The sequence below is a fragment of the Peromyscus eremicus genome, chromosome 3 (genome assembly GCF_949786415.1).
Source record: "Peromyscus eremicus chromosome 3, PerEre_H2_v1, whole genome shotgun sequence".
Taxonomy (NCBI): Eukaryota; Metazoa; Chordata; class Mammalia; order Rodentia; family Cricetidae; genus Peromyscus; species Peromyscus eremicus.
Window position 1 is genome coordinate 57294365 of NC_081418.1, and position 14340 is coordinate 57308704.

The 14340-nt window shown below is 43.1% G+C and overlaps 1 protein-coding gene across 1 annotated transcript in view; it reads left to right on the forward strand.

Annotated features, from left to right (window-relative positions):
* Cntnap2 (contactin associated protein 2) overlaps positions 1–14340 on the forward strand; it is a 1432736-nt gene that overhangs the window by 1230811 nt on the left and 187585 nt on the right. The window contains exon 17 of the mRNA XM_059257035.1: positions 4357–4575. Coding sequence (XP_059113018.1) covers positions 4357–4575 — 219 coding nt within the window. The remainder of the gene's footprint in view (positions 1–4356; positions 4576–14340) is intronic.

A 14340-nucleotide genomic window follows, 5' to 3' on the forward strand; every position in this document is an offset into this window, starting at 1 on the left:
GTTTGCTGAGAGTGCCGTGAAAGATCCAGGTTTTCTAAGTGCAGAGTTCCTCCCTCCTGTTTGCAGCAGGCTTACTTCCTGTGCAGCACCCACCTGGCTGACACTGGGACTTTGGGGCAGGGGCAAGAGGAACCAGGATGAGCCTGAAACCCGTGTTGCTTGCTGTGTTATCACCACAAGTCCTTTGTCTCTGACCCAGGAGCCTCTGCCTGTTCCATGAAACTGTGACCAAGCAACTCATTAGCTTCAAGAGAAGGAAAAAACAAAAAGCCAAAGCAGTCTTCAACAGTCCTGGAAAGGCAGTCATTCATGTTTGCTATCTGCGTTCTTTCCAGTGAGTTATGCTATAAGTAACCTCACTCTCAAAGGCTTGTTTCTGGAAATATCTTCATTATGTAAGAAATCCCTTTCCTACAGACAGAGACAAGGCAGCAGCACTTCAGCCTCCAAGTGAAGACGCACATTAACTGAACAGTGTCATTGGCTCTGGTGTCTCCTCTGCTGCCTCTCTTTATTCGCTCACTGACTCTCTCTGTAATTATCTTTCTTGAAATGTCAGTTGCTCTCACCCAGAAGGCCAAGGGCAATCAGCCACACACTGAATGCTAGAAGCTTTTAAAACACACTGGCTGTCTGTCTGGGAGAAGGGATTTCTCAAAGGAGTCCCTTAGTGGTGTCAGGGCAACCGACATTGAGTGACTGAGAGGGAGAAACCCTTCCCTTCCCTTTCATCTTCTGCAGCAGAGCTAGAAGAGAGGGTCCTGGAACTGCGCTATTTGTGACAGCCCTGTGCCTTGAGCCCCTCTTCCTACACCCTCATGGGAGTGAGGAGCATCAATCAGGTCCTGGAAAACTTCCTTCCTTCTCTAGAGCAAAGGATTGCTGTTAAGAGCACAGGGGTCATGGATGAGTGCAGGGGTTATGGATGAGTACAGGGGTCATGGATGAGTGCAGGGGCCATGGATGAGTGCAGGGGCCATGGATGAGTGCAGGGGTCATGGATGAGCACATCTCTCAGACCTCTTCAGAGAAGCTCTTTTGTGCAGTGGATGGCAGTTAATTTAGAGACTCATGACTGGCCAAGTACAGAGCAAAAGCAACTATGGTGTGTTCAGTCATAAATGGGAGTCTGTTTCACAGCCCCTCCCCTCAAGACTTAGAGCACATCACACAAAAGGAAGGTTGTGAGAGTCAGAGGTTGGGGAGGACTGGAGAAAAAGTGTCTCCTGGACTTGACAGGAAGACCATTGCTCTCATATGCTCACAGCCACTGTGGTTTCCTGTATAAAACCTGCACAAGATCAAACCAGTCAACATCTCAGCAAGATTAGTGGAGTAACCCTAACTATGCGAGTCCCTTCCCCTAGCCAGGGAGGTATTGACGGTTGATGGCTGCTGTGGGGGAGAGAGTCAGTTTTCTTTAGGGGTGTGATTCTGGTATGTTGACCAGTTGACAGATTATATAATTTTTAAAGACATGAAGTTGTTGAGGGGGTATGATCAAAAATCATTGTGTGCAGGTATGCAATTCTCAAAGAATAAATAAATAGTTCAAAAATCAAAGAGGATAGGGTCAAGAGAATAGACAGAGACCTATCGTGACAGAAGGAAACTAAGGACATTTCCCAGAATCTGCTGGTGCTCAGAATTTCTCCAAATGATGACAGCTTAAGGCCCAGACAAGAATTTGTCTAGCAAAAGGATAGTAGCTGAGGAAATTAGACCAGCATTTATCCCTTCAAGTTGAACCTGAGGGTTAAACTCAATTTATCACTAAATTCTATTTCCCTGATGGCAGTTGATTCCTTTAAAGCAAAACAATCTTTCCCACTTAGCCCAGGAGCCCTCATTCTCCTGCTGTTCTGATGACTCATGTTTAGGAATGCACCTGCTCACTTGCACAACAGACCAGAACAGATTTCATCTGAATACTGGGCTGCTTTCCCCCATCCGCTGTATCCACCCTACCAAGAAGGATCCCTGAGTCTGCAGTCACGTGATGGTCTACCTGCATTGCCATCCTACTACCATGGCAACTGAGATGGAGGTCACTAGCCTGCATGTTACATCTGTCACAATGATCCTGGAGGCAGGGACTTCTAATTTGGATGAGATGTTTTACTGGACTATGCATGGAATCACTGCAGGTGTTGAAATGAAGGTTCTCTTTCTAATGACATAAAGTATCAAAATTCCTTGGTACAATTAGGTTGATTAAATTGAGCTCTGTAACTAATATCCCTGTAGCTCAATAAAGTTACTGCAGCTTTCCAGAGACCCCAACACAGAGGCAGGGAACATGGGAGCCCCTGAGAGAATCTGGCCCACTGTGATTTTTAAATTAGAAGTTTGATTGCTTGTGACACTGTCCCAAAGAAACTGAATTTTCCATTAGCCCTGGAAAAAAAATGACAGATATTTAATTAACCGGCTTAGAGATTAGGCAGAAGGCTTCTTGATGGATAGAGGAGTGGATATCTCTACACACATAGCTGGGGAAACTCACTGGTATACCACATCTTTAATGCTAAAAAGAATTCCCCAAGCCTAAGGGAACACAAGACATGTGTGCTGCTTCAGCAGAAAGTTTCCTTCCCTGCCAGTCCTGAGAAAAATATACATACATTCAAAAGGTGTTTATAAAGCACTGGGTGGCCACTGAGGGACCTCATATAAAGCTTAAAATGTGAAATAAAAATGCTGCTTATGAGTAAATTTGACAAAGCAACCATCAAACCCATTCGCCTATTGTTGGAAGGTGATTTGTTGCAAAACAGAGTTGGCAGAAGAGATCTCTGGAAACAAGAATGATTTGTGGTCAGTGTTGGCAGGGAGGTTGGGAGCAGGATCCAGTACCCCAGATGGGAACTAGCCCAGGTTCGCAGCATCATGCAGTGGAGGATTATGCTGCAGGAGTGCTATGCAGCCTTCGAGACAGCTACTAGTGGTCCAGATGAAAGATGCTGTTCACCACCAATGCCTGAATAACTCATAACCCTAATGTTCAATAAGGACAATGAAGATTAATGACATAATTTTGTAAGCTCTCTTAAAGCAATAGTTCTCAATTCTAGCTCCACAGTAACATTTCCTGGGGAGCTTTGGGAAATACATGCCTAGCCCAGGTACTGGAGTTTCAAAAGTACCCATATGGAATATAATTATATCATTTTCCCCTTCCTTTTCTTTCCTCCTACACCTCCCATATCTCCATATCTTCCCACTTCAATCCCTCCTATATCACACACAAAGCAAAATCCCTCTTAAATTCATGTCCTCTTTTTCTATGATTATTATTATGTTGTGGGGTGTGTGTGTGCACACATTCACTCACATACCTTCTGATGAGTCTGATTAGTGTTGCTTGTGTGTACGTGACTTCAGGGCTGGCCACTCAGTATTGGATAACCAATTAGAAGGCTCATCTCTAGGGAAGACTATTTCCACTACTCTTGGCATGTTTATTTGACTGTAGTTCTTCGTCTAGAGGTTGGGCCCCATGAGACATCCATTGGTGTTGTGATTGCTCAGATCTTAACTAGGCAGCCATATCGTTGTGGTATCGCAGGCATAGCTTCTCTGCCATTTCTAGGAGGCACAATCTTACAACGGACCTCTGGGCCCTCTGACCCTTACAATCTTTCTGTCCACTTCTTCAGTGTCCCTGAGCCTTAGGAACAGGAGTTGTCCTACAGACGTATCAAGTGGGGCTGCACACCCCACCACTAGTTACTCTCTGTATTTTGACAATTTGTGATTTTCTGCAATGTCTCCATCTGACACAAAGAAAAGCTTCTTTGGTGAGAACTATGCGTATCTGTAGGTCTAAGGATAAGTACTTAGAATGCAGTTATTATTTCCGCTGGTCTAGTAAAGTAGCAGTAGAAGGTTCTCCTCAGGATCTATGACTTCACTGGCCCTGGGTAGTTCGCTAAATGTCCAGTACCGGGCATGATGGCCCTCCTGTTGAGTGGGGCTTAAATCCAATTAGAGTTCATATCACGAAGATGTGAGTGCCACTGCTGCACCTTCATCCACAAGTGTATCTTACTGCCAGCTTCACTGGCTTTCAGGTTTCCTATCTGGAAAGAGTTGATGATGGTAACTTCTTAGAAGTCTTCTACAGAGTTAATAAGGAAATAAATAAATGTATGCCTGGCACACAGAACACCACCACCACCCCCCAAGAGAAATTTATTTTTTTCTTCTTCTTGGTTAGTGGAAATAATTAATCCATTTTTATTTTTCCTCCAGTGGTTCGGCCATTGACCTGTGTAACATTCCCCTCCAATTCACTGCTATTTGGTATCTAGGAGACATATACTCATGTATCTTTCATACTTTCTGCTCCTCCAGCTGCCACAGAAGTGTCCTTTTCATTTGATGTTGGAAACGGGCCAGTGGAGATTGTGGTGAGGTCGCCTTCCCCTCTCAATGATGACCAGTGGCATCGGGTTACCGCAGAGAGGAATGTCAAACAGGCCAGTCTCCAGGTGGATCGCCTGCCCCAGCAGATCCGCAAGGCCCCGACTGAAGGTCACACCCGCCTGGAACTCTACAGCCAGCTGTTTGTTGGTGAGTGAACAGAAAGATAATCATGACTTAGCTCTCTGTTGGCTTGGGGAACCTTCACAAGGAAAAAACAAACAAGCAGCCTATGAAGAAATAGAGTTCCTTCTCACAGTATCTGGGCCCCATTTCTTCTCTAAGACAGACATAAAGGAATTAGAAAGAAACTGGAGATGCCCAGATCTGACTCCGTGTCCCATTCCCTGCACCACAATGTCCTCAACTGAAAAATCAGAGGAGGGATATCTTGCAGGGCCTCTCTAGTTTCTGAAATTTTAGGCTTATGATTTCAAAACTGTTTAATTGTATCATTTATAGAACTTAAGAATGGGAGGGAAGGAAGGAAAGAGAAGGGAGATGAATGGGCTCTATAAGCTCAAGGTTGCTTGAAATGATAGAGAAAGAGGAGTCAAGTAAGGAGAGGAAAAGAAAAGGAGCCAAGTTCAAATTTGCCTTAAAAGATAAATAGGGATTCATTCTTTTCTCGGCCCAGCGATCTAGACAGAAAAGAACGTCCCTCTTCATGGAGAAGAGGTTGATGTTTTAATACAGCAGAAAAATGACCTAGGAAATGACTGGATCCAGCCACACAGCCTAATCTTCTTCACCAATAGTTTTGCTTTTAAAAACTGCTTGAGAATTTCATACATGAACCCAGTGTGTTTTGATTATTCCACCTCCATTTCCTCTCCTCCAGTTCCTCTCATATCCTCCCATCGCTTTTCCTTCCCACACCCATATGTTCTTTTTGAAACACAGCAAATCCACTTAGTGCTGCCAGTATGTGCATGGATGTAGGGTCTTCTACTGAAGCTGGGCAGCCTCTCTGGGGCCACATCCCTGAAGAAACTGACTCTCCTCACAGCAGCCAACAATTGGCAATAGCTTCTCAGTGAGGGGAAGGACTTCATGTCCCCTTCCTCCATCCATATTGGGGTTTTCATCTGGCCTTACCTTACACAGGTCTTGTGCGTGCAGTCACAACCACTGTGAGTTCATGTGTACAATGCCCTGATGTGTCTGTAAAATGCTGTCTCGCTGAAGTCATCCACTTCCTCTGACTCCTACAGTCTTTCCACTGTGCCAGTATTTCTGCTTCTAACATACTCCAGATTAACCTAAACTTACTTCAAGGTAATAGTTCTTCACATGGATAGTTGAATTTTTGATATTTTCATCTAATACTATTCATACTTTAGAAAATTAGCAACATTCTCTTAATTGTATAAAAAGAAACTGAGTTTCAAGGACTTGGTGGATATGAACCAGCTTAGACTCCCTCTCCAGGTTTCTGGGAGTTCATTGTTCAATTCTTTCACCTCTGGCAATCACCCAGGAAGAAAACATTGGTGTGACCTTGTAGCAAGAATCTTAAAAGTTCTTATTAATAAAATCAAACCCGAGGCCAGTTATTGGGGTGAATTCTAGAGGATCAGAGAAGCAGAACAAGCCACAGCTTCCTCACCTCGACAGTTCCTCAGCTGATCCTGTTTCCTCAGACTGGAAGCCTCTGAGTCCTCATCCAGAATGGTTCTCAGCTGAACTGTTGCTCAAAAGCCTAAAAGCTTAACCAGCCAAGTGCTTCTAGTTTCTGGTCTCCACACCTTATATATCTTTCTGTTTTTGCCATCATTCCCTGGGATTAAAGACTCACTTCTGGGGATTAAAGGCGTGTGTCACCATGCCTGGCTGTTTCCAATGTGGCCTTGAACTCACAGAGATCCAGAGGGATTTCTACCTCTGGAATGCTAGGATTAAAGGTGTGAGTGCCACCATTTTGTAACCTTTGTATCTAGTTGCTGTTCTGTCTCTGACCCCAGATAAGTTTATTAGGGTGCACAATATTTTGGGGAACACAATACCACCACATGACCTGGTTGCTGGTCAGTTCATCATACCTATCTCCTGGTAGTAGAGACTCACCAAGGATCAATTGATGTTCAGAAGGGCCAGAGCCCCTAAATGTCTTTCATTATTGTGTTCTGATACATGAAAAATATTAGAAAGACATTTTTAAAAGAGACAAAATTGGATATATACCCCTTTCATGTGTTTTAGTCAGACTACAGGAAAACAGTGATGGAAAGTGGGCATGGAAAGCGAGACTGCTTTGTGAATGAGCCGTGTGAGTCAGAGACCGTGGAAGGAGTGATGTATTTAAAAATGTCCACCAGCCATGTCATCCTCCATGTCCACCTGGAGGACTCAAAGTCAATGTACCGTAGAAGTTACCTAGGTTCACTGTCACACACACTCTTCATGATAGGCGAGTTACAGAACCAGCAGTATCTATCAACAGATGGACAGAAAATGTAGCATATACACGTAACAGAGATTTATTCAGTCATAAAGAAGAACAAAATTATGTCAGTTACAGAAATGGATGCAATGAAGATCGTCATATTAAGCAAAAGACATCAGACACAGAAAGACAAATGTCATGTTTTCTCTCATTTATAGATTTTATATTTTGTAAAATTTTTTATGGATCTGACATGAAAGCAAAAAAATAAATCTGTCTAGGAAAATGAATAGGAAGCAAGAGAGAAAATAGAAAGTGGAGGTGAACACAGTCAAGGTACATGATAAACTTCATGGAACCTATCACTATGTCCAGTAAATATGCACCAATTTTAAAAGCCCCCAAACTCACTGGGAACCCAGAACATTCCAGTCTTTCCCTCCAGTAGTAGGTCACAAATTACACATTTTCCTTTACATTAGCTAAATAAAGAGTCCATTGATTCCTACTGAACACAGTGAGTAAATCAATACAGCATGCCCTGATGACCTGGTCCAAGCTCCTTCCTAAATGCTGTCCATCTCCAGAATGCTGGGCATCATCTGCTTGAGCTTTATCTGAACTTTCTCTTGAATGGAGACATCCAACTCTAGTTTTATCCCTTTCTTCCCACTCACTAGAGTTGCCAAGAAGAATGCTAGAGACCTGGTAATGTTGTAAAGTGAAAACCAACTGGGGTATTTACCATGAAGACACGCTGATTCATTTGAAGAATGCGACTTAAGAATAATTTATTAGAAGAGAAGAGAAATGGAGGTGAAGTTTGAATTCCTCACAGCATTGAAATGTAAGGGACGAGCAGAATAAGAACCTTGCTAGAATAAAGTAAAAATACAAAGAGCTCTCTAAGTACAATGAGGAGACAGTAATGTCTCCAGAGGAGAAATTTTATGAAAAAGGCAGTATAGAATAATATCAAGGACCATTAATTTTTTCAAAGCTAGAATCTTTGGATCTAACAACGATGAAACCATTGATGACCTTACAAAGAGAAGTTTCCAGAGAGTGAACTAATATGATGGGTTAGCAACTTATTGTCATTTGGTAACAAAGGCTAAGTCCCTAGTTCCAGATTTTAATTTCCTGTTATCTTAGAGGTGGGCACAAAGCACATCTCCCAGGTGTAAGCTAGTTGAGGCAACCCAGGGAATATTTTCATACAGTAGAGGCCCAGCCCAGGGTCAGCAGAGAGGAGCATTGTCTTCAAAAGAAGGACATATCCAACAGCTCTGAAGGCAGCAAGCTGGTCCTTAGTCTCAGGTCAACTCTAATAAAAACTTTTTTTTTTTTACCAACTACCACTACCTCCCCTATCTTTTCTCATATGCCTAGTAAAAGAGTTAGATAATTTACCCCCACTAATTTAAACACTTATTAACAAGTGCTTAGTAGGGGTTGAACTTGTCCTGGATGGCTAAGTGATCAACATTCCCCACAAGGCTGTGTGGTTACCAACAGGGGCTTTGAATCCTACCTCTGCCTCTTGACAACTGTGGAGACCGATGATAATTTATTTAATAGCTGTGTGTTTAGTGGGAATATAATTCCTGTAACTTAGGATCCGATGAGGTTATTGCATATAAACTCCTTAACAGGATACTTGGAATACAGTCAATACAACTTTAATGTGAAATGCTTTTCTTCATACTCTACTTTTTACTCCCTTCATTGTCTTCTCCCCCTGTGCACTTAAAGGAACCTGTTCCAACTAGCTAGGTCTCTTCCTTCTCGAAACACTGGCTTGAGATGGGATTATCCCACAGCGCCTGCCCTCGCAGAACACTCTCCTGCAGAACTGTCCCTCAAACACTTCATCTACACCTGTGACAGCGGCCACAGCACAGAAAGCCAGGGCCCAGGGTTTCCCCCAGTAGGCCAACAAAGCAAACAACAGTCTATCCAAAAATTTCACCCCAGTGTCACTGGTGCAGCTAAGACATGGGGCAGCATCGCCCATGTGCTCCCTCCGAGTTCGAAGGAAGAAGTGCTTCTGCACAACTTCAGTCTGAAATAGTCAGAAGGCAGCTCTTAGCTTGGCCCACAGAGTGGATGCCACAGAGACCCAGCCTCCACCACGCCCTGTGCTAGCCAAGCCAGGTTCATATCTTTCTTTTTTAAAGCAACCAGAGAAACAGAAAAGACATTTTCTCACTGTGCAGCTAAATATAATTGGAACCTGTCATCCCAAAAGAGCTAATGCAGGTCATTTGGAGGAGATAAGAATCCAGCCATAATTCTGGTCTAGTAGAAAACTAGGAGGGAAAAATACTAAAAGTGATGCAAGAAGGAAAAAGCAGTTGCTAGCATTTCTTCTGAATTGTGTAAGAAACTTTCCCCCCTTTTCCCCCCACACAAAATAAGGAGCTAGCATATGACAATACCTCAGCATAGCATGGCAGGTATATTTACACCACATGGTAACTAGAGCCTCGTCCAGGCTGGGTGTCCAGACCTCAGTCCTACACCAAATCCATAGGTTAGAGTTTTCTGAGGGGAACAAAAAAAGAACAAACATCATACCCACAGTGTTATCTAAGCCCGGTGGAGATTAGGTCAGCCCAAGAGCTCTGCCACAGGGAAATACCAGAGGGTCTGAAGTCTAAGCAGCTGAGACCTCAGTGACAGCCAAGGGAGAAGAAGGTGTATGTTGGGCTCCCGTATGGAAGTCCACCTGTTGACCCTATTGGCCAGTATATGCTGTAGAAGGGAGATGAGCAAGCTTCTTCGGATCCAGACTAGGAAACAGGTGATCCTTCAGCCAGCAAGATACAGGAGCCACAGTAGGTGACTCTTAAGCAGAAGTTTAAAGAGGAAGTCAGCTATCTGAAGTCTACTTTACCAAGCTTCAGGTAGATATCAACTGCTCAGAGACTCCCAACGAGGATGGCTGGGTCCATTTAACTAATAACCAATGTCCAGGCTCAAGGCACAAAGCTCAGACTGCCTCAGACGTTAAATGGTAACATCTTTATGAAACACGTGGCCCAAAGTATCTGAGAAATCTTTCTTAGGCTTCAAGTTATTTTGAGTTGTGTGAGGAGCCCAACCAAAAACACAATGGGAGAGCCATTGTCTACAGAACAACTCTCAGGGATGCCTCTTCCTCCCCTGACAGTGTTAATCTACTGCCCTCTCTCGCCTGATTGTGCAAGTTTACAGAAAAACCAAGGTTCATTAAACAACTTGTAAGTCAATGAAGACTGGAGTCCTGGCAAAGCTCTCTGAGCTAAGCTTGGCTGACAAGGCCATATAACAACCCAAATTCCTCCAACTCAATAATAGGGCTTGTTTGGTCGGCTGCTCCTCAAGCGTCTACATTCCAAATTCACAGATGGATAAGTTCAGCACCATTTGAATGCCAAGTGGTTGAGAGAGCAAAGGGAAAGTCAACAAGGGAGGCCACAAAGCAGAAAGTTGGAATTCCAGTACACCCAAATCTGTAGATGACCAAAATGTCCATCTCTAAGACTTCAAAAGTTTACAGTAAAAAAAAAAAAAAAATGTGCATGGTACCTAAGTTGTAGTAATAATAGTATAAGACATACTAATACCCCTATTATCTGCAAACCTTAGTGTTAGCTATGAGGTCTGGGATGACATCTCAAGGCCAAGAGCAATGCATGCTTTACCTTATTTCATGAATTTACAAAGTGGAAGCTATTGCTGCTTCCTGCTTCATTTATATAGGAAGAAACTAAAGCTAAGGGTTAGTACTCACTTAAGGTCACACACCAAGTGAGAGACAGGAAGAGATCTGATTCCAAATAGTCTGACCCTTATCCACCCACCTTGTCAAGCCAAAGATTGTACTTGGTAAAGATTCCCAGGCAAGGAGGACTCTACAGAGGCCATTGTGACATGTCAGGAAAGGATGGATTCAATCAGGCTCAACTCCACCCCAAGGAGAGCAAGAGAGATTTATTTCTAATCGGATTGGATTTTGCATTCCATTATGTTTAAAGATCCATAAACACACACACTTCAGCCTTTTAAAACTTGAGATAGGAAGGCTCATACACTGAATTTTCTCTATCTTCCTGTATTGGGTAGTTTTAATGCTTGGAACAAGGGGTCATGGGTAAGTCAAGCTCCTCACCTCCCAGGAAGATGAGGAGATGTGATATCACCTTCATTGAAGTTTAAATTTCAAAGAATGGCTCCCAGAGTAAGACATTCTTGAGCTGTAAAACTCTCCCTGCAAAGGCTTTTTTAAAGATTCACATGGCAAAAGGATGGGGAAAAAATAACAATTACTGCAAGATTTTTGAGGTAAACGTGGTTAAAATAGAGATTAAAGGTCTAAAGTCAGTTCAGGCAAGCTAGAAGAAAATTGAAGTTACCTAGCAAATCTATTAGAGAATTCTTCATCTGGGATAATACTGTGGCCCAGTGGGCGGTAATGTTAGGCAAAGGCACGTGCTCTCTTCAGCTCTAGGCAACACAAACAAAAGCTTCCCTGGTTCAGAGAAGAATCCACCCTGACCATGCTTTATACACCCCAAAAGGCAGGGAAACACTACTCTTAGCTGGTTATGGAATCTGTAGTAGGAGTTTTGAGATGGACAGGCACTGAAAGTCAGGCTGGGCATGAGGCAGCCCTAGCAGGTATTTTCTGGACTACAAAATCTCAATCAGAAAAGGCCAAAGCTGGCAAAGGATCGCTGTCAGCCAGAGGAAAGGCTTAGCAAGAGAACTTCATACAAAAGCAGTTTTCTTCTCTTCCCTGATGAGACTCCTCACATGAGCTTCTCCATGATGTAGAAATATGTTCTTCCTCCCTTCTTTCCCTACTTCCTCCTCTCCCTTCCTCCTCCCCTTTCTTTCCTTCCCTCCTTTCTTATCTCTTATCATTAAAGCCCTTACAAAGGTTGTCTAAATCAGCATGGATCTAAAGTCTGCATTGCATCACATCCTTCTGGTCTGTCCCTTGCCTCCTTGAAATACTTGCTTCCCATGGATTCCAGGGCTCTGCACTCTTTTGCTTTTCTTCTTGCTCATTAGCTACCAGTTTAGTCTCTGATGCATTCTCTTCCTCACTTGACAAGCAAGTGTTGAAGTGTCTTCTCAGCCCACTCGTTGTCCTGTAAAATCATAGCCTATCTACCGTCTAATGGCTCAAAATACTATTTAAGCACGTTGACTTAAATTTAAATCTTCAGACCTTGCTTTTCTCAGGAACTTCTGATTACTTGACATCTCAACGTAGATTTCTAGGAGGCATCTCAGAATGAATATGGCAATAAAGAATCTTGATGTCTACACCAGCCTCTGCCTCCACCAGTCTCCCTTGTCTCAGTAAATAACATCACTGTCCACCCGCTTTTTGTTAACTCCAAAATTTGGAGTTGACCACAATTCCCTTCTTTTCTTTCCTTTCCCTCTTCTCTTTCCTTATCGCTCACTGTCCAATAGTATCTCTGGGCCTGTTCCTCTAGACTGCCACCAATGCATCTACTGCCGTCTATTGCCGCTAGTCACCAGCCCCCTCAAAGCCATGGCTGAACTTTGCTTAGATGACTGCAGGTAGGGCCTGACTGCTCTCCACAGTCATGGTACTTTTCTTTAACATGCTTTGCTATAAAGCTCGCTCCCGCATTGTAGCATCTCATTGCATCCCAGACATCAGCCAAGCTGACTTCTTCTTGTCCTTCTCTAAGCCCCTGTTGCTTCCTTACAGAGATGTTCTCGGAGCACACCATCTGAGGCAGACAATCACTGCTGTGTCCAATTTTCTTTAGGGCTTGTCATGCATTTATTTTTGTGTCCCTCTACTAGGAAGTAGGCTACATATCACCAGAGACTAAGGTCCTGCCGATCACTGGGCAATGGTTTCCCAAGATATAAATATTCATGGAGTTGACAGCTGAATGAGTACATACACAAACTATATGGTTTTTTTATATTTCTCTGAATTAATATCTATATTTAAAGCTAAGTCATCTCATTTCCCAAATAGTTTTCCACATAATCTTGCTCTAAAATCCTTTTCTTAAAAAGGTTGTTATTCACCTTCTTTGGAAATACCATTTCCACTAAGTATCACAAACTGAAATCAAGCATGACAGAGGCCAAAATAAATAAATAAATAAAACTGCAGAGAAAGTCAAAACATTATGAAAGACACCATTTCCCATCATCTTAGACCTTGCAGTTTTCAATCTTTCTAGTATCAAATTGAGGTCTTGCCTGTTTGGCATTAGCTGAACTATTGGCTGAGACCCCAGTGCAAACATTTTGCCCCAGTTATGGGTAACTGGTCTCAGGCTTGTTCATAGGCAGGGATTTAAAAATGATGTCTTGACTAGAAACCAGTACTAATAGCGAAATCACTAAAGAAAATCTGACAAATAGTAATAACTATAGAAAGTCAATAAACCGTGTACACAGCAAACACACAAATACATTGCCAGTTTCCCTCCGTGGGATGACTGCTCTCTCATAGCTGTCCCAGCAGCACCCTTCCTCCCCCTTGGCCAGACCACCTTTGGCCAACTCTGCCCAGCTATGCTCCTTTCTCTAGAATTTTCCCAGCCTCAGAGCCTATGGCCAATAGTGACCCTTCTCCACTGATAGTCACCATGTGCATTTCCTACCCTTTGCTTCTTAGTGATCAAAATTCGTTAGCTTTCTCACTTCCAGCTGTCTGTTTGACAGAGTTTTAACAAGTGGTACAAATTAGGATGGTTATAAGTCTTACTCTTAAAAAAAAAAAAGTCTATGTTCCTAACATCATCAAATTGACAGTTTTCTTTGACTCTCTTCCAAGCCTCAGCCACAACACTATTTTCATGAGGCTGAGCTATTTATTCTAAGGCAGACGTTGTGTGAGCAGATGCTGTTGGAGAAACATTTCAGGGCTGCTGCTAAGAGCCAATGTATGGCTCAGCCTCTGCGTGGAGTAGCTTTGGGGTAACAAGAACCAAGCTTCAGGGACTCTGAGCTTCTGGGCTTCTCCTCAAATTCTTCATGGCCTTTAAGACAGTCTGATCCAGAATCCATCCCTGGTGCATGAGCAGGCTTTGTGGAGCCCACTACCTATGATGGGACACCTCCTGCAGCCTTGAGGCAGGGGGAAGGGCTTGGACTTGCCTCTATTGGATGTGCCTCCCCAAGGGAGGCCTTGCCTTCTTGGGGGAGGAGTGAGGAATAGGTTGGGAAGGGGGAGGCTGAGGGGTCAGGAGGAGGGAAGAGGGGGATCTTTGATTGGTATGTAAAATGAATGAAAAAAATTTGTTAATAAAGAAGAAGCATGCAAAAAATATATCACTTTATCAAGCTAAGCTTACACCCAGATAATAAAATGTTCTATATATGTGAGAACTATATATAAAAAAAAAGATAGTCTGATCCAGAGAGGGCATCTTAATACACAGAGACCAGTCTTGTAATCAATATGGGAGGGGCATTTTCAACAAGTTTATCAAACAATTTATGAATACATTTTTTTTCTAGTTTTTCCAATAAGGACT